The 26537-nt window shown below is 48.0% G+C and overlaps 3 protein-coding genes across 3 annotated transcripts; all 3 read left to right on the top strand.

The window, feature by feature from the left end:
- The first annotated feature begins 1046 nt into the window (after positions 1-1046).
- On the top strand, positions 1047-12105 carry LOC141281571 (uncharacterized). Its single transcript, XM_073813433.1, has 9 exons — positions 1047-1359; positions 1915-2199; positions 3748-4336; positions 4574-4781; positions 5390-5483; positions 7771-7945; positions 10223-10696; positions 11147-11846; positions 12034-12105. The coding sequence occupies exons 1-9, from the start codon at positions 1047-1049 to the stop codon at positions 12103-12105; spliced, it is 2910 nt and encodes a 969-aa protein (XP_073669534.1).
- Positions 12106-17219: 5114 nt separating this feature from the next.
- Positions 17220-19717, top strand: LOC135743668 (uncharacterized). The gene is made up of 4 exons (XM_073813430.1): positions 17220-17768; positions 18333-18971; positions 19201-19265; positions 19411-19717. Exons 1-4 carry the CDS (start codon positions 17220-17222, stop codon positions 19715-19717), a joined length of 1560 nt encoding a protein of 519 aa, XP_073669531.1.
- A 4678-nt stretch (positions 19718-24395) lies between these two features.
- On the top strand, positions 24396-25938 carry LOC135743667 (uncharacterized). The gene is made up of 6 exons (XM_065261439.1): positions 24396-24529; positions 24737-24918; positions 25027-25139; positions 25246-25310; positions 25515-25702; positions 25847-25938. Exons 2-6 carry the CDS (start codon positions 24756-24758, stop codon positions 25936-25938), a joined length of 621 nt encoding a protein of 206 aa, XP_065117511.1. The 5' UTR covers positions 24396-24529; positions 24737-24755.
- The last annotated feature ends 599 nt before the right edge of the window (positions 25939-26537 follow it).

The following is a 26537-nucleotide window of genomic DNA, read 5'->3' as shown; positions in this document are numbered from 1 at the left end:
CAGCTGAACCAACATCCACTACAGCTGAACCAACAACTACAACAGCTGCACCAACAACCACAACTACTGCACCAACAACCACGACAGCTGCACCAGTAACCATGACTACTCCAACATCATCTGCTACAGCTGCATCAACAACTACTACAGCTGCACCAACAACCACGACTACTCCACCATCATCTGCTACAGCTGCACCAACATCTACTACAGCTGCACCAACAAGCATGACAGCTGCACCAACAACCACTACAGCTGCACAAACAACCACAACTACTCCAACATCATCTACTACAGCTGCACCAACATATACTACAGCATCACCAACAAATATGACAGCTGCACCAACAACCACTACAGCTGCACCAACAACCACGACTATTCCAACATCATCAACTACATCTGCAACAACAACTACTACAGCTGAACCAACAACTATGACTACTGCACCAACATCTAAAACAGCTGCACCAAAAACCACGACAGCTGCCCCAACAACCACGACTACTGCACCAACAACCACAACAGCTGCACCAACATCTACTACAGCTGCACCAACAAACACTATAGCAGCACCAACATCTATGACAACTGCACCAACAACCACGACAGCTGAACCAACAACCACACCTGCTGCACCAACAACCACGTCTGCTGCACCAATAACCACTACAGCTGCACCAACATCTACTACAGCTGCACCAACAACTACAACAGCTGCAACAAAAACCACTACAGCTGCACCAACATCTAGGACAACTGCCCCAACAACCATGACAGCTGCACCAACAACTACAACTACTGCACCAACAACCACTACTACTGCACCAACAACCACGACAGCTGCACCAACAACCATTACATCTGCACCAACAACCACGACTACTGCATCAACATCTTCTACACTTGCACCAAAAACGACGACAGAAGCACCAATATCAATGACAACTGCACCAACAACCACGAGAGCTGCAACAACAAGCACAACGACTACACCAACAACCACGACAGCTGCACCAACAACCACTACAGCGGCACCAACAACCATGACTACTCCAACCTCATCTGCTACAGCTGCACCAAAAACTACTACAGCTGCACCAACAACCACGACTACTCCAAAATCATCTACTACAGCTGCACCAACAACCATGACTAGTGCACTACAATCTACTACAGCTGCACCAACAGCCACTACAGCTGCAACAACAACCACTAAAGCTACATCAACATCCACTACAGCTGAACCAACAACCACTACAGCTGATCCAATAACCACGACAGCTGCACCAACACCCACGATTACTGCACCAACAACCACGACAGCTGCACCATCCACCACTACAGCTGAACCAACAGGCACAACAGCTGCACTAACAAAGACTACAGCGGCACCAACAACCACGACTACTCCAACATCATCTGCTACAGCTGCACCAACATCTACTACAGCTTCACCAACAACCACAACAACTGCACCAACAACCATGACAGCTGCACTAACAACCACAAATACTTCACCAACAACCACGACAGCTGCACCAACAACAACTACAGCTGAACCAACAAGCACGACATCTACACCAACCACCACTACAGCTGAACCAACAAGCACAACAGCTGCACTAACAAAGACTACAGCTGCACCAACAACCACGACAACTCCAACATCATCTGCTACAGCTGCACCAACTACCACTACTACTCCAACATCATCTACTACAGCTGCACGAACAACCACGACTACTGCACCAACAACCACGACAGCTGCACCAACAACCACGATAACTGCACCAACAACCACGACAGCTGCACCAACAGCCACTACAGCTGGACCAACAACCACGACTACTGCACCAACAACCACGACAGCTGCACCAACAACCATAATAACTGCACCAACAACCACGACAGCTGCACCAACAGCCACTACAGCTGGACCAACAACCACGACTAGTGCACCAATATCCACGACAGCTGCACCAACACCCAAGACAGCTGCACCAACATCCACTACAGCTGAACCAACAAGCACGACAATTACACCAACAACCACTACAGCTGAACCAACAAGCACGACATCTACACCAACCACCACTACAGCTGCACCAACAACCACAACAGCTGAACCAACATCCACTACAGCTGAACCAACAACTACAACAGCTGCACCAACAACCACAACTACTGCACCAACAACCACGACAGCTGCACCAGTAACCATGACTACTCCAACATCATCTGCTACAGCTGCATCAACAACTACTACAGCTGCACCAACAACCACGACTACTCCACCATCATCTGCTACAGCTGCACCAACATCTACTACAGCTGCACCAACAAGCATGACAGCTGCACCAACAACCACTACAGCTGCACAAACAACCACAACTACTCCAACATCATCTACTACAGCTGCACCAACATATACTACAGCATCACCAACAAATATGACAGCTGCACCAACAACCACTACAGCTGCACCAACAACCACGACTATTCCAACATCATCAACTACATCTGCAACAACAACTACTACAGCTGAACCAACAACTATGCCTACTGCACCAACATCTACAACAGCTGCACCAAAAACCACGACAGCTGCCCCAACAACCACGACTACTGCACCAACAACCACAACAGCTGCACCAACATCTACTACAGCTGCACCAACAAACACTATAGCAGCACCAACATCTATGACAACTGCACCAACAACCACGACAGCCGAACCAACAACCACAACTACTGCACCAACCACCACAATAGCTGCACCAACAACCACTACAGCTGCACCAACAACCACGACAGCTGCACCAACAACCACTACAGCTGCCCCAACATCTACTACATCTGCACCAACAACCACAACAGCTGCACCAACAACCACTACAGCTGCACCAACAACCACAACTGCTGCACCAACAACCACGACTGCTGCACCAATAACCACTACAGCTGCACCAACATCTACTACAGCTGCACCAAGAACCACGACTGCTGCACCAATAACTACTACAGCTGCACCAACATCTACTACAGCTGCACCATCAACCACTATTACTCCAACATCATCTTCTACAGCTGCACCAACAACCATGACTACTGCACCAACAACCACAATATCTGCACCAACAACCACGACAGCTGCACAAACAACCACTACAGCTGAACCAACAACTAAAACAGCTGTACCAACATATACTACAGCTGCACCAACACCCACAACAGCTGCACCAACATCTACTATAGCTGAAGCAACAAGCACGAAATCTACACCAACCACCACTGCAGCTGAACCAACCAGCACGACAGCTGCACCAACAACCACTACAGCTGCACGAACAACCACAACAGCTGAACCAACATCCACTACAGTCAAACCAACAATCAAGACTGATGCACCAACAACAACTACAACTGCACCAACAACCACTACAGCTGCACCAACAACCACGACTGCTGCACCAATAACCACTACAGCTGCACCAACATCTACTACAGCTGCACCAAGAACCACGACTGCTGCACCAATAACTACTACAGCTGCACCAACATCTACTACAGCTGCACCATCAACCACTATTACTCCAACATCATCTTCTACAGCTGCACCAACAACCATGACTACTGCACCAACAACCACAATATCTGCACCAACAACCACGACAGCTGCACAAACAACCACTACAGCTGAACCAACAACTACAACAGCTGTACCAACATATACTACAGCTGCACCAACACCCACAACAGCTGCACCAACATCTACTATAGCTGAAGCAACAAGCACGACATCTACACCAACCACCACTGCAGCTGAACCAACAAGCACGACAGCTGCACCAACAACCACTACAGCTGCACCAACAACCACTACAGCTGCACCAACAACCACTACAGCTGCACCAACATCTGCTACAGCTGCACCAACAACTACAACAGCTGCAACAACAACCACGACAGCTGCACTAACAACCACGACAGCTGCACCAACAACCACTACAGCTGCATCAACAACCACGACAATTCCAACATCATCTGCTTTAGCTGCACCAACAACTACAACAGCTGAAACAACAACCACCACAGCAGCACCAAAAACCACAACAGCTGCACCAACAACCACAACAGCTGCACCAACAACCACAACAACTGCAACAACAACCACGACAGCTGCACCAACAACCACTACAGCTGCACCAACAACCACGACTACGCCAACATCATCTGCTACAGCTGCACCAACATCTACTACAGCTGCACCAACAAGCATGACAACTGCACCAACAACCACTACAGCTGCACCAACAACCACGACTACTCCGACATACACTACAGCTGCAACAACAACCACGACAGCAGCACCAAATACCACGACAGCAGCACCAACAACCACGACTATTCCAACATCATCTACTACATCTGCAACAACAACTACTACAGCTGCACCAACAACCACGACTACTGCACCAACATCTAAAACAGCTGCACCAACAACCACGATATCTGCACCAACAACCACGACAGCTGCACCAACATACACTAAAGCTGAACCAACAAGCACGACATCTACACCAACCACCACTACAGCTGAATCAACAAGCACGACAGCTGCACCAACAATCACTACAGCTTTACCAACAACCACAACTGCTGAACCAATGTCCACTACAGCTGAACCCATAACTACAACAGCTGAACCAACAACCACGACAGCAGCACCAAAAACCACAACTACTGCAACAACAACCACGACAGCTGCACCAACAACCACTACAGCTGCACCAACAACCACGACTACTCCAACATCATCTGCTACAGCTGCACCCACAACTACTACAGCTGCACCAACAACCACGACTACTCCAACATCATCTGCTACAGCTGCACCAACAACTACTACAGCTGCACCAACAACCACGACTACTCCAACATCATCTGCTACAGCTGCTCCAACATCTACTACAGCTGCACCAACAACCACGACAGCTGCCCCAACAACCACGACTACTGCACCAACAACCACGAATACTGCAACAACATCCACTTCAGCTGAACCAACAAGCAGGACAGCTGCACCAACATCTACTACAGCTGCACCAACAACCACTATAGCAGCACCAACATCTATGACAACTGCACCAACAACCACGACAGCTTTACAAACAACCACAACTACTGCACCAACACCCACAACAGCTGCACCAACAACCACAACAGCTTTACCAACAACCACAACTACTGCACCAACACCCACAACAGCTGCACCAACAACCACTACAGCTGCACCAACAACCACGACTACTCCAACATCATCTACTGCAGCTGCACCAACAACCATGACTACTGCACCAACATCTACTACAGCTGCATCAACAAGCACGACAACTGCACCAACAACTCCTACAGCTGCCCCAACATCTACTACAGCTGCACCAACAACCACTATAGCAGCACCAACATCTATGACAAATGCACCAACAACCACGACAGCTTTACAAACAACCACAACTACTGCACCAACACCCACAACAGCTGCACCAACAACCACGACAGCTTTACCAACAACCACAACTACTGCACCAACACCCACAACAGCTGCACCAACAACCACTACAGCTGCACCAACAACCACGACTACTCCAACATCATCTACTGCAGCTGCACCAACAACCATGACTACTGCACCAACAACCACGACAGCTGCAGTAACAACCACAACTACTGCACCAACAACCACGACAGCTGCACCAACAACCACTACAGCTGCAACAACAACCATGACTACTGCACCAACATCTACTACAGCTGCACCAACAACCACGACAGCAGCACCAACAACCACAACTACTGCACCAACAACCACTACAGCTGCACCAACAACCACTACAGCTGCACCAACAACCACGACTACTCCAACATCATCTGCAACTGCTGCACCAACAACTACTACAGCTGCACCAACAACCATGACAACTGCACCAACAACCATGACAACTGCACCAAAAACCATGACAGCAGCACCAAAAACCACGACAGCAGCACCAACAACCACGACAGCAGCACCAACAACAACTACAGCTGCACCAACAACAACTACAGCTGCACCAACAACCACGACAGCAGCACCAACAACCACGACAGAAGCACCACCATCTACTACAACTGCACTAACAACCCCGACAGCTGCCCCAACAACCACGACAGCTGCCCCAACAACCATGACTACTGCACCAACAACCACGAATACTGCAACAACATCCACTTCAGCTGAACCAACAACCACGGCTACTGTACCAACATCTACTACAGCTGGATCAACAAGCACGACAATTCCAACATCATCTGCTTTAGCTGCACCAACAACTACAACAGCTGAAACAACAACCACCACAGCAGCACCAAAAACCACAACAGCTGCACCAACAACCACAACAGCTGCACCAACAACCACAACAACTGCAACAACAACCACGACAGCTGCACCAACAACCACTACAGCTGCACCAACAACCACAACTACTCCAACATCATCTGCTACAGCTGCACCAACATCTACTACAGCTGCACCAACAAGCATGACAACTGCACCAACAACCACTACAGCTGCACCAACAACCACGACTACTCCACCAACATCCACTACAGCTGCACCAACAACCACTACAGCTGCACCAACAACCACGACAGCTGCACCAACAACCACTACAGCTGCCCCAACAACCACTACAGCTGCACCAACAACCACAACTGCTGCACCAACAACCACGACTGCTGCACCAATAACCACTACAGCTGCACCAACATCTACTACAGCTGCACCAAGAACCACGACTGCTGCACCAATAACTACTACAGCTGCACCAACATCTACTACAGCTGCACCATCAACCACTATTACTCCAACATCATCTTCTACAGCTGCACCAACAACCACAATATCTGCACCAACAACCACGACAGCTGCACAAACAACCACTACAGCTGAACCAACAACTACAACAGCTGTACCAACATCTACTATAGCTAAAGCAACAAGCACGACATCTACACCAACCACCACTGCAGCTGAACCAACAAGCACGACAGCTGCACCAACAACCACTACAGCTGCACGAACAACCACAACAGCTGAACCAACATCCACTACAGTCAAACCAACAATCAAGACTGATGCACCAACAACAACTACAACTGCACCAACAACCACTACAGCTGCACCAACAACCACGACTGCTGCACCAATAACCACTACAGCTGCACCAACATCTACTACAGCTGCACCAAGAACCACGACTGCTGCACCAATAACTACTACAGCTGCACCAACATCTACTACAGCTGCACCATCAACCACTATTACTCCAACATCATCTTCTACAGCTGCACCAACAACCATGACTACTGCACCAACAACCACAATATCTGCACCAACAACCACGACAGCTGCACAAACAACCACTACAGCTGAACCAACAACTACAACAGCTGTACCAACATATACTACAGCTGCACCAATACCCACAACAGCTGCACCAACATCTACTATAGCTGAAGCAACAAGCACGACATCTACACCAACAACCACTACAGCTGCACCAACAACCACTACAGCTGCACCAACATCTGCTACAGCTGCACCAACAACTACAACAGCTGCAACAACAACCACGACAGCTGCACTAACAACCACGACAGCTGCACCAACAACCACTACAGCTGCATCAACAACCACGACAATTCCAACATCATCTGCTTTAGCTGCACCAACAACTACAACAGCTGAAACAACAACCACCACAGCAGCACCAAAAACCACAACAGCTGCACCAACAACCACAACAGCTGCACCAACAACCACAACAACTGCAACAACAACCACGACAGCTGCACCAACAACCACTACAGCTGCACCAACAACCACGACTACTCCAACATCATCTGCTTCAGCTGCACCAACATCTACTACAGCTGCACCAACAAGCATGACAACTGCACCAACAACCACTACAGCTGCACCAACAACCACGACTACTCCACCAACATCCACTACAGCTGCAACAACAACCACGACAGCAGCACCAAATACCACGACAGCAGCACCAACAAGCACGACTATTCCAACATCATCTACTACATCTGCAACAACAACTACTACAGCTGCACCAACAACCACGACTACTGCACCAACATCTAAAACAGCTGCACCAACAACCACGATATCTGCACCAACAACCACGACAGCTGCACCAACATACACTAAAGCTGAACCAACAAGCACGACATCTACACCAACCACCACTACAGCTGAATCAACAAGCACGACAGCTGCACCAACAATCACTACAGCTTTACCAACAACCACAACTGCTGATCCAATGTCCACTACAGCTGAACCCATAACTACAACAGCTGCACCAACAACCACGACAGCAGCACCAAAAACCACGACTACTCCAACATCATCTGCTACAGCTGCCCCAACAACCACGACTACTGCACCAACAACCACGAATACTGCAACAACATCCACTTCAGCTGAACCAACAAGCAGGACAGCTGCACCAACATCTACTACAGCTGCACCAACAACCACTATAGCAGCACCAACATCTATGACAACTGCACCAACAACCACGACAGCTTTACAAACAACCACAACTACTGCACCAACACCCACAACAGCTGCACCAACAACCACGACAGCTTTACCAACAACCACAACTACTGCACCAACACCCACAACAGCTGCACCAACAACCACTACAGCTGCACCAACAACCACGACTACTCCAACATCATCTACTGCAGCTGAACCAACAACCACGACTACTGTACCAACATCTACTACAGCTGGATCAACAAGCACGACAGCTGCACCAACAACCATGACTGCTGCACCAAAAACCACTACAGCTGCACCAACATCTACTACAGCTGCGCCAACATCTACTACAGCTGCACCAACAACTACAACAGCTGCACCAACAACCACTACGGCTGCACCAACAACCACGACTACTGTACCAACATCTACTACAGCTGGATCAACAAGCACGACAGCTGCACCAACAACCACGACTGCTGCACCAAAAACCACTACAGCTGCACCAACATCTACTACAGCTGCACCAACATCTAGGACAACTGCACCAACAACCACGACAGCTGCACCAACAACCACGACTGCTGCACCAAAAATCACTACAGCTGCACCAACATCTACTACAGCTGCACCAACAACTACAACAGCTGCACCAACAAAAACTACAGCTGCACCAACAACCACGACTACTCCAACAGCATCTGCTACAGCTGCACCAACAACAACTACAGCTGCACCAACAACTACTACAGCTGCACCAACAACTACTACAGCTGCACCAACAACCACAAATACTGCACAAACATCTACTACAGCTGAACCAACAACCACGAGATCAGCATCAACATCTATGACAACTGCACCAACAACCACAACAGCTGCACCAACAACCACAACTACTGCAACATCAACCACGACAGCTGCACCAACAACCACGACTACTCCAACATCATCTGCTGCAGCTGCACCAACAACCATGAATACTGCACCAACATCTACTACAGCTGCACCAACAACCACGAGAGCAGCACCAACATCTATGACAACTGCACCAACAACCACTACAACTGCAGCAACAACCACTACAGCTGCACCAACAACCACAACAGCTGAACCAACATCCACTAAAGCTAAACCAACAACTTCAACAGCTGCACCAACAACCACTACAGCTGCACCAACATCTAGGACAACTGCACCAACAACCATGACAGCTGCACCAACATTCACGACAGCTGCACCAACGACAACTACAGCTGCACCAACAACCACAACTACTCCAACATCATCTGCTACAGCTGCACCAACAACCACTACAGCTGCACCAACAACCACAACTACTGCACCAACATCTACTACAGCTGCACCACCAACCACGACAGCAGCACCAACAACCACAACTACTGCACCAACAACCACTACAGCTGCACCGACAACCACTACAGCTGCACCAACAACCACGACTACTCCAACATCATCTGCAACTGCTGCACCAACAACTACTACAGCTGCACCAACAACCATGACAACTGCACCAACAACCATGACAACTGCACCAAAAACCATGACAGCAGCACCAAAAACCACGACAGCAGCACCAACAACCACGACAGCAGCACCAACAACAACTACAGCTGCACCAACAACCACAACTACTCCAAAATCATCTGCTACAGCTGCACCAACAACCACTACAGCTGCAACAACAACCATGACTACTGCACCAACATCTACTACAGCTGCACCAACAACCACGACAGCAGCACCAACAACCACAACTACTGCACCAACAACCACTACAGCTGCACCAACAACCACTACAGCTGCACCAACAACCACGACTACTCCAACATCATCTGCAACTGCTGCACCAACAACTACTACAGCTGCACCAACAACCATGACAACTGCACCAACAACCACGACTACTCCAACATCATCTGCTACAACTGCACCAACAACTACTACAGCTGCACCAACAACCACGACAGCAGCACCACCATCTACGACAACTGCACTAACAACCACGACAGCTGCACCAACAACAACTACAGCTGCACCAACAACCACGACTACTCCAACATCATCTGCTACAACTGCACCAACAACTACTACAGCTGCACCAACAACCACGACAGCAGCACCACCATCTACGACAACTGCACTAACAACCACGACAGCTGCACTAACAACCACAACTACTGCACCAACATTCACGACAGCTGCACCAACAACCACTACAGCTGCAATAACAACCATGACTACTGCACCAACATCTACTACAGCTGCACCAACAACCACGACAGCAGCACCAACATCTATGACAACTGCACCAACAACCACAACAGCTGCACCAACAACCACAACTACTGCACCAACAACCACGACAGCTGCACCAACAACCACTACAGCTGCACCAACAACCACGACTACTACAACATCATCTGCAACTGCTGCACCAACAACTTCTACAGCTGCACCAACAACCATGACAACTGCACCAACAACCATGACAACTGCACCAAAAACCACGACAGCCGCACCAAAAACCACGACAGCAGCACCAACAACCACTACAGATGCACCAACAACCACAACTACTGCACCAACAACCACAACTACTTCACCAACATCCACTACAGCTGCACCAACAACCACAACAGCTGCACCAACAACCACTACTACTGCACGAACATCTATGACAACTGCACCAACATCTACTACAGCTGCACCAACAACCACTACAGCTGCACCAACAACCACAACTACTGCACAAACATCCACTACAGCTGCACCAACAACCACGACATCTGCACCAACATCTGCTACAACTGCACCAACAACTACTACAGCGGCACCAACAACCACGACTACTCCAACATCATCTACTACAGCTGCACCAACAATCACACCTACTCTCCCAATTACCACAACAGCAGCAACAACAACCACGACTACTGCACCAACATCTACTACAGCTGCACCAACAACCACTACAGCTGCACCAACAACCACAACTACTGCACAAACATCCACTACAGCTGCAACAACAACCACGACATCTGCACCAACATCTGCTACAACTGCACCAACAACTACTACAGCGGCACCAACAACCACGACTACTCCAACATCATCTACTACAGCTGCACCAACAATCACACCTACTCTCCCAATTACCACAACAGCTGCACCAACAACCACAACTACTGCACCAACATCTACTACAGCTGCACGAAAATTTACTACAGCTGCATCAACAATCACGACAGTTGCACCAACAACCACAACAGTTGCAACAACAACCACGACAGCTACACCAACAACAACGACTACTCCAACATCATCTACGACAGCTGCACCAACAACCACGACAGCTCCACCAACAACCACTACTGCTGCACTAACAACCACTACAGCTGCATCAACAACCACGACAGTTGCAACAACAACCACACCAGCTGCAACAACAACCACGCCAGTTGCCCTAACAACCACGACTGCTTCACCAATAACAACGACAGCTGAACCAACAACCATGACTAATGCACCAACAACCACTACTGCTGCACCAACATATTCTAAAGCTGCACCAACATCTACTACAGCTGCACCAACAACCACAACAGCTGCACCAACAACCACTACAGCTGCACCAACATCTACGACAACTGCACCAACAGCCACAACAGCTGCACCAACAACCACGACGGCTGCACCAACCACCACGACGGCTGCACCAACAACCACTACGGCTGCACCAACAACCACAACAGCTGCACCAACATCCACTACAGCTGCACCAACATCTACGACAACTGCACCAACAATCACGACAGCTGCACCAATATATACTACAGCTGCATCAACAACCACGACAATTGCACCAACAACCACACCAGCTGCAACAACAACCACGCCAGCTGCCCTAACAACCATCACTGCAACACCAATAACCACGACAGCTGCAACAACAACCATGACTAATGCACCAACAACCACTACTGCTGCACCAACATATACTACAGCTGCACCAACAACCACAACAGCTGCACCAACAACCAAAACAGCTGCACCAACAACCACTATAGCTGCACCAACAACCACGACTGCTGCACCATTAACCACGATGTCTGCAACAACAACCACGACAGCTGCACCAACAACCACTACAGCTGAACCAGCATCTACTGCAGCTGCACCAACAACCACGACAGTTGCACCAACAACCATGCCAGCTGCCCTAACAACCACGACTGCTGCACCAATAACCACTACGGCTGCTCCAACAACCACGACAGCTACACCAACAACCACTACAGCTGCACCAACATCTACTACAGCTGCACCAACAACCACTACAGCTGCACCAACAACCACGACTGCTGCACCATTAACCACGACGGCTGCAACAACAACCACGACGGCTGCACCAACAACCACAACTACTGCACCAACATCCACTACAGCTGCACCAACATCTACGACAACTGCACCAACAATCACGACAGCTGCACCAATATATACTACAGCTTTATCAACAACCACGACAGTTGCACCAACAACCACACCAGCTGCAACAACAACCATGCCAGCTGCCCTAACAACCATGACTGCAACACCAATAACCACAACAGCTGCACCAACAACCATGACTAATGCAAGAACAAATACTACAGCTGCACCAACATCTACTACAGCTGCACCAACAACCACAACAGCTGCACCAACAACCACAACAGCTGCACCAACAACCACTACAGCTGCACCAACAACCACAACTACTGCACCAACCACCACGACTGCTGCACCAACAACCACGACAGCTGCACCAACAAGCACTACAGCTGCACCAACAACCACTACAGCTGCACCAACAACCACTACAGCTGCACCAACAACCACAACTACTGCACCAACAACCACGACAGCTATCCCAAAAACCACGACAGCTACATCATCATCTACTCCAGCTGCACCAATTTCCACTACAGCTGCACCAACCACCACAACAAAAACTACAAAATCATCTACTCCAGCTGCACCAATTACCACTATAGCTGCACCAACAACCACGACTACTCCAACATCATCTACTCCAGCTGCACCAAGTACCACAACAGCTGCACCAACAACCACGACAGCTACAACACCATCTACTCCAGCTGCACCAATTACCACTACAGCTGCACCAACAACCACGACAACTACAAAATCATCTACTCCAGCTGCACCAATTACCACTATAGCTGCACCAACAACCACGACTACTCCAACATCATCTACTCCAGCTGCACCAATTACCACAACAGCTGCACCAACAACCACGACAGCTACAACATCATCTACTCCAGCTGCACCAATTACCACTACAGCTGCACCAACAACCACGACTACTCCAACATCATCTACTCCAGCTGCACCAATTACCACAACAGCTGCACCAAAAACTACGACTTCTCCAACATCATCTACTCCAGCTGCACCAACAACCACGACTGCTGCACCAAAAACCACGACAGCTGCACCAACAACCACTACAGCTGAACCAACATCTACGACAACTGCAACAACAACCACTACAACTGCACCAACAACCATGACAGCTGCACCAACAACCACGAGTGCTGAACCAACAACCACGACTGCTGCACCAAAAACCACGACAGCTGCACCAACAACCACTACAGCTGCACCAACAACCACAACAGCTGCACCAACAACCACACCAGCTGCAACAACAACCATGCCAGCTGCACCAACATCTACTACAGCTGCACCAACAACCACAACTGCTGCACCAACAACCACTACAGCTGCACCAGCATCTACTACAGCTGTATCAACAACCACAACAGTTGCACCAACAACCACGCCAGCTGCCCTAACAACCACGACTGCTGCACCTACAACCAAGACTGCTGCACCAACAACCACTACGGCTGCACCAACAACCACTACAGCTGCATCAATAACCACTACAGCTGAACCAACATCTACAACAACTACAACAACAACCACTACAGCTGCACCAACAACCACGACAGCTGAACCAACAACCACGAATGCTGCACCAAAAACCACGACAGCTGCACCAACAACCACTACAGCTGCACCAACAACCACGACAGCTGCACCAACAACCACACCAGCTGCAACAACAACCATGCCAGCTGCACCAACATCTACTACAGCTGCACCAACAACCACAACTGCTGCACCAACAACCACTACAGCTGCACCAGCATCTACTACAGCTGTACCAACAACCACAACAGTTGCACCAACAACCACGCCAGCTGCCTTAACAACCACGACTGCTGCACTAATAACCACTACGGCTGCACCAACAACCACGACAGCTACACCAACAACCACTACAGCTGCACCAACATCTACTACAGCTGCACCAACATCTACTACAGCTGCACCAACAACCACTACAGCTGCACCAACAACCACTACAGCTGCACCAACAACCACTACAGCTGCACCAACAACCACAACTACTGCACCAACAACCACGACAGCTATCACAAAAACCACGACAGCTACATCATCATCTACTCCAGCTGCACCAATTTCCACTACAGCTGCACCAACAACCACGACAACTACAACATCATCTACTCCAGCTGCACCAATTACCACTATAGCTGCACCAACAACCACGACTACTCCAACATCATCTACTCCAGCTGCACCAATTACCACAACAGCTGCACCAACAACCACGACAGCTACAACATCATCTACTCCAGCTGCACCAACAACCACGACTGCTGCACCAAAAACCACGTCAGCTGCAGCAACAACCACTACAGCTGCACCAACAACCACTACAGCTGAACCAACATCTACGACAACTGCAACAACAACCACTACAGCTGCACCAACAACCACGACAGCTGCACCAACAACCATGACAGCTAAACCAACAACCACGACTGCTGCACCAAAAACCACGACAGCTGCACCAACAACCACTACAGCTGCACCAACAACCACAACAGCTGCACCAACAACCACACCAGCTGCAACAACAACCATGCCAGCTGCACCAACATCTACTACAGCTGCACCAACAACCACAACTGCTGCACCAACAACCACTACAGCTGCACCAGCATCTACTACAGCTGTATCAACAACCACAACAGTTGCACCAACAACCACGCCAGCTGCCCTAACAACCACGACTGCTGCACCTACAACCAAGACAGCTGCACCAACAACCACTACAGCTGCACCAACAACCACGACAGCTGCACCAACAACCACGACAGCTACACCAACAACCACTACAGCTGCACCAACATCTACTACAGCTGCACCAACATCTACTACAGCTGCACCAACAACCACTACAGCTGAACCAACAACCACAACTACTGCACCAACATCCACTACAGCTGCACCAACAACCACAACTGCTGCACCAACAACCACTACAGCTGCACCAGCATCTACTACAGCTGTATCAACAACCACAACAGTTGCACCAACAACCACGCCAGCTGCCCTAACAACCACGACTGCTGCACCTACAACCAAGACTGCTGCACCAACAACCACTACGGCTGCACCAACAACCACTACAGCTGCACCAATAACCACTACAGCTGAACCAACATCTACGACAACTGCAACAACAACCACTACAGCTGCACCAACAACCACGACAGCTGAACCAACAACCACGAATGCTGCACCAAAAACCACGACAGCTGCACCAACAACCACTACAGCTGCACCAACAACCACGACAGCTGCACCAACAACTACACCAGCTGCAACAACAACCATGCCAGCTGCACCAACATCTACTACAGCTGCACCAACAACCACAACTGCTGCACCAACAACCACTACAGCTGCACCAGCATCTATTACAGCTGTACCAACAACCACAACAGTTGCACCAACAACCACGCCAGCTGCCCTAACAACCACGACTGCTGCACCAATAACCACTACGGCTGCACCACCAACCACGACAGCTACACCAAAAACCACTACAGCTGCACCAACATCTACTACAGCTGCACCAACATCTACTACAGCTGCACCAACAACCACTACAGCTGAACCAACAACCACAACTACTGCACCAACATCCACTACAGCTGCAACAACAACCACCACGACAGCAGCACCAAAAACCACGACAGCTGCACCAACAACCACTACAGCTGCACCAACACCCACGACAGCTGCACCAACACCCACGACAGCTGCACCAACATCCACTAAAGCTGCACATACATCAACTACAGTTGCACAAACAACCCCAACAGCTGCACCAACAACCACTACAGCTGAACCAACAAGCACGACAGATGCACTAACAACCCCTAGAGCTGCACCAACAACCACGACAGCTACACCAACATCCACTGCAGCTGCACATACATCAACTACAGTTGCACAAACAACCCCAACAGCTGCACCAACAACCACTACCGCTGCCCCAACAACCACAACAGCTGCACCAACAACAACTACAGCTGCACCAACAACCACGACTACTCCAACATCATCTGCTACAACTGCACCAACAACTACTACAGCTGCACCAACAACCACGACAGCAGCACCAACATCTATGACAACGGCACCAACAACCACAACAGCTGCACCAACAACCACAACTACTGCACCAACAACCACGACAGCTGCACCAACAACCACTACAGCTGCACCAACAACCACGACAACTACAACATCATCTGCAACTGTTGCACCAACAACTTCTACAGCTGTACCAACAACCATGACAACTGCACCAACAACCATGACAACTGCACCAAAAACCACGACAGCAGCACCAAAAACCACGACAGCAGCACCAACAACCACTACAGCTGCACCAACAACCACTACAGATGCACCAACAACCACAACTACTGCACCAACAACCACAACTACTTCGCCAACATTCACTACAGCTGCACCAACAACCACAACAGCTGCACCAACAACCACTACTACTGCACCAACATCTATGACAACTGCACCATCATCTACTACAGCTGCACCAACAACCACTACAGCTGCACCAACAACCACAACTACTGCACCAACATCCACTACAGCTGCACCAACAACCACAACAGCTGCACCAACAACCACTACTACTGCACCAACAACCACGACATCTGCACCAATATCTGCTACAACTGCACCAACAACTACTACAGCGGCACCAACAACCACGACTACTCCAACATCATTTACTACAGCTGCACCAACAATCACACCTACTCTCCCAATTACCACAACAGCAGCAACAACAACCACAACAGCTGCACCAACAACCACGACTACTGCACCAACATCTACTACAGCTGCACGAAAATTTACTACAGCTGCATCAACAATCACGACAGTTGCACCAACAACCACAACAGTTGCACCAACAACCACAACAGTTGCAACAACAAACACTACAGCTGCACCAACATCTACGACAACTGCACCAACAACCACGACAGCTGCACCGCCAACCACGCCAGCTGCCCTTACAATCACGACAGTTGCACCAACAACCACTACAGCTGCAATAACAACCATGACTACTGCACCAACATCTACTACAGCTGTACCAACAACCACAACAGTTGCACCAACAACCACGACAGCAGCACCAACATCTATGACAACTGCACCAACAACCACAACAGCTGCACCAACAACCACAACTACTGCACCAACAACCACGACAGCTGCACCAACAACCACTACAGCTGCACCAACAACCACGACTACTACAACATCATCTGCAACTGTTGCACCAACAACTTCTACAGCTGCACCAACAACCATGACAACTGCACCAACAACCATGACAACTGCACCAAAAACCACGACAGCAGCACCAAAAACCACGACAGCAGCACCAACAACCACTACAGCTGCACCAACAACCACTACAGATGCACCAACAACCACAACTACTGCACCAACAACCACAACTACTTCGCCAACATTCACTACAGCTGCACCAACAACCACAACAGCTGCACCAACAACCACTACTACTGCACCAACATCTATGACAACTGCACCATCATCTACTATAGCTGCACCAACAACCACTACAGCTGCACCAACAACCACAACTACTGCACCAACATCCACTACAGCTGCACCAACAACCACAACAGCTGCACCAACAACCACTACTACTGCACCAACAACCACGACATCTGCACCAACATCTGCTACAACTGCACCAACAACTACTACAGCGGCACCAACAACCACGACTACTCCAACATCATTTACTACAGCTGCACCAACAATCACACCTACTCTCCCAATTACCACAACAGCAGCAACAACAACCACAACAGCTGCACCAACAACCACGACTACTGCACCAACATCTACTACAGCTGCACGAAAATTTACTACAGCTGCATCAACAATCACGACAGTTGCACCAACAACCACAGCAGTTGCAACAACAAACACTACAGCTGCACCAACATCTACGACAACTGCACCAACAACCACGACAGCTGCACCGCCAACCACGCCAGCTGCCCTTACAATCACGACAGTTGCACCAACAACCACGACAGCTGAACCAACAACCACGACTGCTGGACCAAAAACCACGACAGCTGCCCCAACAACCACTACAGCTGCACCAACAACCACAACTACTGCACCAACAACCACGACTGCTGCACCAACAACCACGACAACTGCACCAACAACCACTACAGCTGCACCAACAACCACTACAGCTGCACCAACAACCACAACTACTGCACCAACAACCACGACAGCTATCCCAAAAACCACGACAGCTACATCATCATCTACTCCAGCTGCACCAATTTCCACTACAGCTGCACCAACAACCACGACAACTACAACATCATCTACTCCAGCTGCACCAATTACCACTATAGCTGCACCAACAACCACGACTACTCCAACATCATCTACTCCAGCTGCACCAATTACCACAACAGCTGCACCAACAACCACGACAGCTACAACATCATCTACTCCAGCTGCACCAATTACCACTACAGCTGCACCAAGAACCGCGACTACTCCAACATCATCTACTCCAGCTGCACCAATTAACACAACAGCTGCACCAACAACCACGACTACTCCAACATCATCTACTCCAGCTGCACCAACAACCACAACTGCTGCACCAAAAACCACGACAGCTGCACCAACAACCACTACAGCTGCACCAATAACCACTACAGCTGAACCAACATCTACGACAACTGCAACAACAACCACTACAGCTGCACCAACAACCACGACAGCTGCACCAACAACCACGACAGCTGAACCAACAACCACGACTGCTGCACCAAAAACCACGACAGCTGCACCAACAACCACTACAGCTGCACCAACAACCACAACAGCTGCACCAACAACCACACCAGCTTCAACAACAACCATGCCAGCTGCACCAACATCTACTACAGCTGCACCAACAACCACAACTGCTGCACCAACAACCACTACAGCTGCACCAGCATCTGCTACAGCTGTATCAACAACCACAACAGTTGCACCAACAACCACGCCAGCTGCCCTAACAACCACGACTGCTGCACCTACAACCAAGACTGCTGCACCAACAACCACTACGGCTGCACCAACAAACACTACAGATGCACCAATAACCACTACAGCTGAACCAACATCTACGACAACTGCAACAACAACCACTACAGCTGCACCAACAACCACGACAGCTGAACCAACAACCACGAATGCTGCACCAAAAACCACGACAGCTGCACCAACAACCACTAGAGCTGCACCAACAACCACGACAGCTTCACCAACAACCACAACTGCTGCACCAACAACCACTACAGCTGCACCAGCATCTACTACAGCTGTACCAAAAACCACAACAGTTGCACCAACAACCACGCCAGCTGCCCTAACAACCACGACTGCTGCACCAATAACCACTACGGCTGCACCAACAACCACGACAGCTACACCAACAACCACTTCAGCTGCACCAACAACCACTTCAGCTGCACCAACATCTACTACAGCTGCACCAACATCTACTACAGCTGCACCAACAACCACGACAGCTGAACCAACAACCACAACTACTGCACCAACATCCACTACAGCTGCACCAACAACCACGACAACTGCACCAACATCCGCTACAGCTGCACCAACAACCACTACATCTGCATCAACAACCACAACTACTGTACCAATTACCACAACAGCAGCACCAACAACCACGACAGCTGCACCAACAACAACGACTACTCCAACATCATCTACGACAGCTGCACCAACAACCACGACAGCTCCACCAACAACCACTACTGCTGCACTAACAACCACTACAGCTGCATCAACAACCACGACAGTTGCACCAACAACCACACCAGCTGCAACAACAACCACGCCAGTTGCCCTAACAACCACGACTGCTTCACCAATAACAACGACAGCTGAACCAACAACCATGACTAATGCACCAACAACCACTACCGCTGCACCAACATATTCTAAAGCTGCACCAACATCTACTACAGCTGCACCAACAACCACAACAGCTGCACCAACAACCACTACAGCTGCACCAACATCTACGACAACTGCACCAACAACCACAACAGCTGCACCAACAACCACGACGGCTGCACCAACCACCACGACGGCTGCACCAACAACCACTACGGCTGCACCAACAACCACAACAGCTGCACCAACATCCACTACAGCTGCACCAACATCTACGACAACTGCACCAACAATCACGACAGCTGCACCAATGTATACTACAGCTGCATCAACAACCACGACAATTGCACCAACAACCACACCAGCTGCAACAACAACCAAGCCAGCTGCCCTAACAACCATGACTGCAACACCAATAACCACGACAGCTGCACCAACAACCATGACTAATGCACCAACAACCACTACTGCTGCACCAACATATACTACAGCTGCACCAACATCTACTACAGCTGCACCAACAACCACAACAGCTGCACCAACAACCACAACACTTGCACCAACAACCACAACAGCTGCACCAACAACCACTATAGCTGCACCAACAACCACGACTGCTGCACCATTAACCACGATGTCTGCAACAACAACCACGACAGCTGCACCAACAACCACTACAGCTGCACCAGCATCTACTGCAGCTGCACCAACAACCACGACAGTTGCACCAACAACCATGCCAGCTGCCCTAACAACCATGACTGCTGCACCAATAACCACTACGGCTGCTCCAACAACCACGACAGCTACACCAACAACCACTACAGCTGCACCAACAACCACTACAGCTGCACCAACAACCACGACTGCTGCACCATTAACCACGATGGCTGCAACAACAACCACGACGGCTGCACCAACCACCACGACGGCTGCACCAACAACCACTACGGCTGCACCAACAACCACAACTACTGCACCAACATCCACTACAGCTGCACCAACATCTACGACAACTGCACCAACAATCACGACAGCTGCACCAATATATACTACAGCTGCATCAACAACCATGACAGTTGCAACAACAACCATGCCAGCTGCCCTAACAACCATGACTGCAACACCAATAACCACGACAGCTGCACCAACAACCATGACTAATGCACCAACAACCACTACTGCTGCACCAACATATACTACAGCTGCACCAACATCTACTACAGCTGCACCAACAACCACAACAGCTGCACCAACAACCACAACAGCTGCACCAACAACCACTACAGCTGCACCAACAACCACAACTACTGCACCAACAACCACGACTGCTGCACCAACAACCACGACAGCTGCACCAACAACCACGACAGCTGCACCAACAACCACGACAGCTGCACCAACAACCACTACAGCTGCACCAACAACCACTACAGCTGCACCAACAACCACTACAGCTGCACCAACAACCATTACAGCTGCACCAACAACCATGACAGCTGCACCAACAACCACGACAGCTGCACCAACAACCACTACAGCTGCACCAACAACCACTACAGCTGCACCAACAACCATTACAGCTGCACCAACAACCATGACAGTTGCACCAACAACCATGCCAGCTGCCCTAACAACCACGACTGCTGCACCAATAACCCCTACAGCTGCATCAACATCTACTACAGCTGCACCAACAACCACAACAGCTGCACCAACAACCACCACTGCTGCACCAATAACCACTACAGCTGCACCAACATCTACTACAGCTGCACCACCAACAACCACGACAGCTGCACCAACAACCACAACAGCTGCACCAACAACCACAACAGCTGCACCAACAACCACTACAGCTGCACCAACATCTACTACAGCTGCACCACCAACAACCACGACAGCTGCACCAACAACCACAACAGCTGCACCAACAACCACAACAGCTGCACCAACAACCACGACAGCTGCACCAACAACCACGATTGCTGCACCAACAACCATGACAATTGCACCAACAACCACGACTCCACCAACAACCACGACAGCTGCACCAACAACCACGACAGCTGCACCACCAACCACTACTGCTGCACCAACAACCATGACAGCTGCACCAACAACCACGACTGCACCAACAACCACTACAACTGCACCAACATCTACTACAGCTGCACCAATAACCACTAAAGTTATAACCACAAAAAATTTAACAACCACAAAACATCCACCACCCACAAACAATCAAGCAAATACAAAACATGCAGCAACCACAAAACTTCTAACAACCACAAAACGTCGAACAACAACCACAAAACATCCAGCAACCACAAAACGTCTGGCAACCATAAAACGTCTAACAACAACCACAAAACGTCTAACAACAACCACAAAACATCCAGCAACCACAAGAACTCCAGTTGTAACCCGCCCTCCACCAACAGTAACTATGAATGTTGTGATATTACTTGCATTTGTTCCAGAACTCGAAGACCAGCAAAGTGAAGAATTTCAGAAAATGGCCAAACGTGTTATCACGTGGGTAAGTTTACCTAATAAATAAAAGCACATTTTTTTGTGCTTTGTTGCAATTATAAAATGTTTATTAGCAGCCATTACTGCACACTTGACCCAAATATTGCTTCTTTATTCTTAATTTTTAAAGGCAAGCTTATGACTGTTTTGTTATTTTAAGATTATCAGTTGGCTAGGCACTGTTACCTCACAGCAAGAAGGTCCTCAGTTCAAGCTTTGGCTGGGCTGGGTGGCCTTTTTGTATAGAGTTGTGTAGTGTTCTCCCTGTGTCAGCACGTACATTGTAATTTCAAATAATTAAATATTTACATGATAATTATATATGTAGGCTAATTATTAAGTATCTAACTGTAGTAACTCTTTCCCTCTCGCACACCTGAAGCTGGTTAATGTTTAATGTTGTTAAAGCTTTGAAGCCCAAACTACAGTAATTGCTATAAGTTTTACTGTAATAAATGCTAAAGTATTTTTTCTGTAGGGAAAATTGAGCAGCAATCTCATTTTCCATTTGTTAAACTAAACGAAAACACTATTTCTAACTTATTCTCTTTTTGGGAAAGGATATCAAACAGGTAAAACATACATCTTAACGCTGATTTAAAACGTCCATAATGATAAATGGCAAGTCTTGCGTGGAAACAACTGTACGCAGTTTTCTGAGATACACTTGTTTCATAAATGAGGCCCATTGTGTCCCATAAGCCTTGGTATAAAAATGTCTTGATTAATTAAAACCATTTCAATTTTCTGATTCATTAACAGAATGTAAAGTATAACTTACTTACACGAAACATAATTATTGTTTTTCTGTCTTGTTTTTTTTAAGTGTGAGCCAGTTTACAGAAGCAAGTATGGATTACTTTTTGTCAGAATCATTGTGCTTTCATTCAGGTCAGTCAATGGTCTGCTTGATTATTTACATTTTTCCCTTAATAATATAATTTAAACTTTATTGACATTCAATATTCAAGTATTAGACAAAATATATTCTTGAATATGTAAACCATGTCATGTCAACAGTTCATTTAGTTTTTGAATACTGTATATTTTGAGGTGGTTGTAAACTTTAAAGCACATGGTTATGATTTTTTATTGCAGAGGTGTTGTTAGAACCCGGATGGCAGAAAATGTGGAAGCGGAGATTCAGGTAGTGTTCAATGAAACCTCTCCTCAAACTATCCCAAGCGACACTCAGGTTGCAGAAGACCTAAAGGCAGCAGCAGCAAATCCAACCTTCCAACAGAACCTGCCTATTTATCCTAACTCCATTACTCTAACTAGTAAGTTGTTTTTACAGCTCTCTTAGTGCGACCTGTTTGATTTGACTTTAGAACGTCTTTCCATGTGTGGTTCATTTGCAATCATGTTTTTTCTTTTTGCATCCTCAGAACAAATGCAGAGAATCCCTGTAACCTTCTTGACCAATGGCACCTACGTGCCGGCCCTCTTAGATTCGACATCCAATGATTTTCTAATCAGGTCATCAATGATAAAACAATGGGTAAGCTTAACGTATTAACTTGGCTATTTTCTGAAGTACACATAATGACATCATCTTATTTTGCATGGATATATGGATAATGTTATTATTTTTGTTTTTGTTTTAGCTTGAACCTTTCTTCATCACAGATTATAAAGCATCATTCAGTGTTTTATATTTAACCAACTACAGGTATGTACACATCTGTCTAGCCATCAATGCTTTGAAAATAATTCATTTTATATAAACCTCCAACTGTAAGATTTTGTTCAAACTAAAATATGGTAGAGACTGTAAAGGTGTTGTCAAGTCACCAACAACAAAACCGTTTGTTTCTTGTCGTGTTATTTTTATGTTGAAAATAATTAGTTTTGCTTGAATCTGGTTTGTCCCCAGTTCTTATTCCAAAAATACTGGTCTAAAAGTGAACATCCCCACAATCAAAAATGGAATGGTTCTTGCTTTTCCAGCAAACACAATTTTACCCAATGACACACAGATAGTGAACACTATGCTCCGAGCCGCCTACAACGAGACATTACCTTTTAAAATCTTCACTTATGAAATTGTGGTCAATGGCACAGGTATGTTATTCATTTTTGCTTTTACCATCTGTTAATAATAAGAGTATTTATCTATAGTATTTACCGTACTGCTCTTTTGCTTCAGACAATATTCTAAATGCTAAATAAATAAATGTTGTTTTATTTCTTTTCTTTGTAACACAGCGTACTCCTCAGGTGAAGCGAGCAGTCGGACCAGCATGTTGACGGCTTCGCTCCTGGTTGTTTTGTCACTTCTGGTCACGTGGTTTGATTGATCATAGTCTACTACATGTACGCTGTAATGATTCTTATTTATTTGCATGTTATTTCATCTTTCTTGTGCTTCTTGAAAAATTTTAATTAGGAAAAACACTTTGCCTCCCCAGGATATTTGTACCTCTCCAATGCAACACCAAAGCCCCAGCTCAGATATACAACAAACTGTGAGAGGACCCAATGTCAAAAACATTTGAGATAAAACTCCTCCTGATATTCACATTATCAACTGTACTCTCAGGTTTTTGTGTCATAAATATCCATCTTTACTACACACTACACTAACACAAAATGAATTCTCAGTAAGCACTTAGTCCTCTTGTATGGTAGTTAGTTACTTATGTATGTGTTTGACTTCTTGTAATCGTGTAATGGAGGTCTATAGAACCATAGGAAACTGTAGGATTGTCTCCACCAATCCTTTCCGTGTTTATGAACTTTTTAAAAATATCTATTTTCACTGACCTCTGAGCCCCAGGGAAATGCAATGAACCCTGGGATTTTACTTTCTCATTTTACTCTGCAAATGCAGCTTTTGGCTTTGAGGGCGATCCTAATGAAAGTCCTGGACTTTCTTGTATGCGTCTGTCTCTGGTGT

This window comes from Paramisgurnus dabryanus, chromosome 2 (genome assembly GCF_030506205.2).
Source record: "Paramisgurnus dabryanus chromosome 2, PD_genome_1.1, whole genome shotgun sequence".
NCBI classification, from domain to species: Eukaryota; Metazoa; Chordata; class Actinopteri; order Cypriniformes; family Cobitidae; genus Paramisgurnus; species Paramisgurnus dabryanus.
This window is presented reverse-complemented; position numbering and strand designations above follow the sequence as displayed.

What these genes read in the sequence shown, in the direction of transcription:
- LOC141281571 (XM_073813433.1), top strand. Translation starts at nt 1,047, where the DNA reads ATGACTACTCCAACCTCATCTGCTACAGCTGCACCAAAAACTACTACA. An exon ending in CACCAACATCTATGACAAAT is followed by an intron (nt 5,484 to 7,770) that starts GCACCAACAACC and finishes CATCTGCTTTAG; the next exon opens with CTGCACCAACAACTACAACA. An exon ending in CACCAACATCTACTACAGCT is followed by an intron (nt 11,847 to 12,033) that starts GCACGAAAATTT and finishes CAACCACTACAG; the next exon opens with CTGCATCAACAACCACGACA.
- LOC135743667 (XM_065261439.1), top strand. Translation starts at nt 24,756, where the DNA reads ATGGCAGAAAATGTGGAAGCGGAGATTCAGGTAGTGTTCAATGAAACC. An exon ending in TAACTCCATTACTCTAACTA is followed by an intron (nt 24,919 to 25,026) that starts GTAAGTTGTTTT and finishes TTGCATCCTCAG; the next exon opens with AACAAATGCAGAGAATCCCT. An exon ending in TTATATTTAACCAACTACAG is followed by an intron (nt 25,311 to 25,514) that starts GTATGTACACAT and finishes GTTTGTCCCCAG; the next exon opens with TTCTTATTCCAAAAATACTG.
- LOC135743668 (XM_073813430.1), top strand. Translation starts at nt 17,220, where the DNA reads ATGACAACGGCACCAACAACCACAACAGCTGCACCAACAACCACAACT. An exon ending in CAACAACAACCACAACAGCT is followed by an intron (nt 18,972 to 19,200) that starts GCACCAACAACC and finishes CAACCACGACAG; the next exon opens with CTGAACCAACAACCACGACT. An exon ending in CCCCAACAACCACTACAGCT is followed by an intron (nt 19,266 to 19,410) that starts GCACCAACAACC and finishes CAACCACGACAG; the next exon opens with CTATCCCAAAAACCACGACA.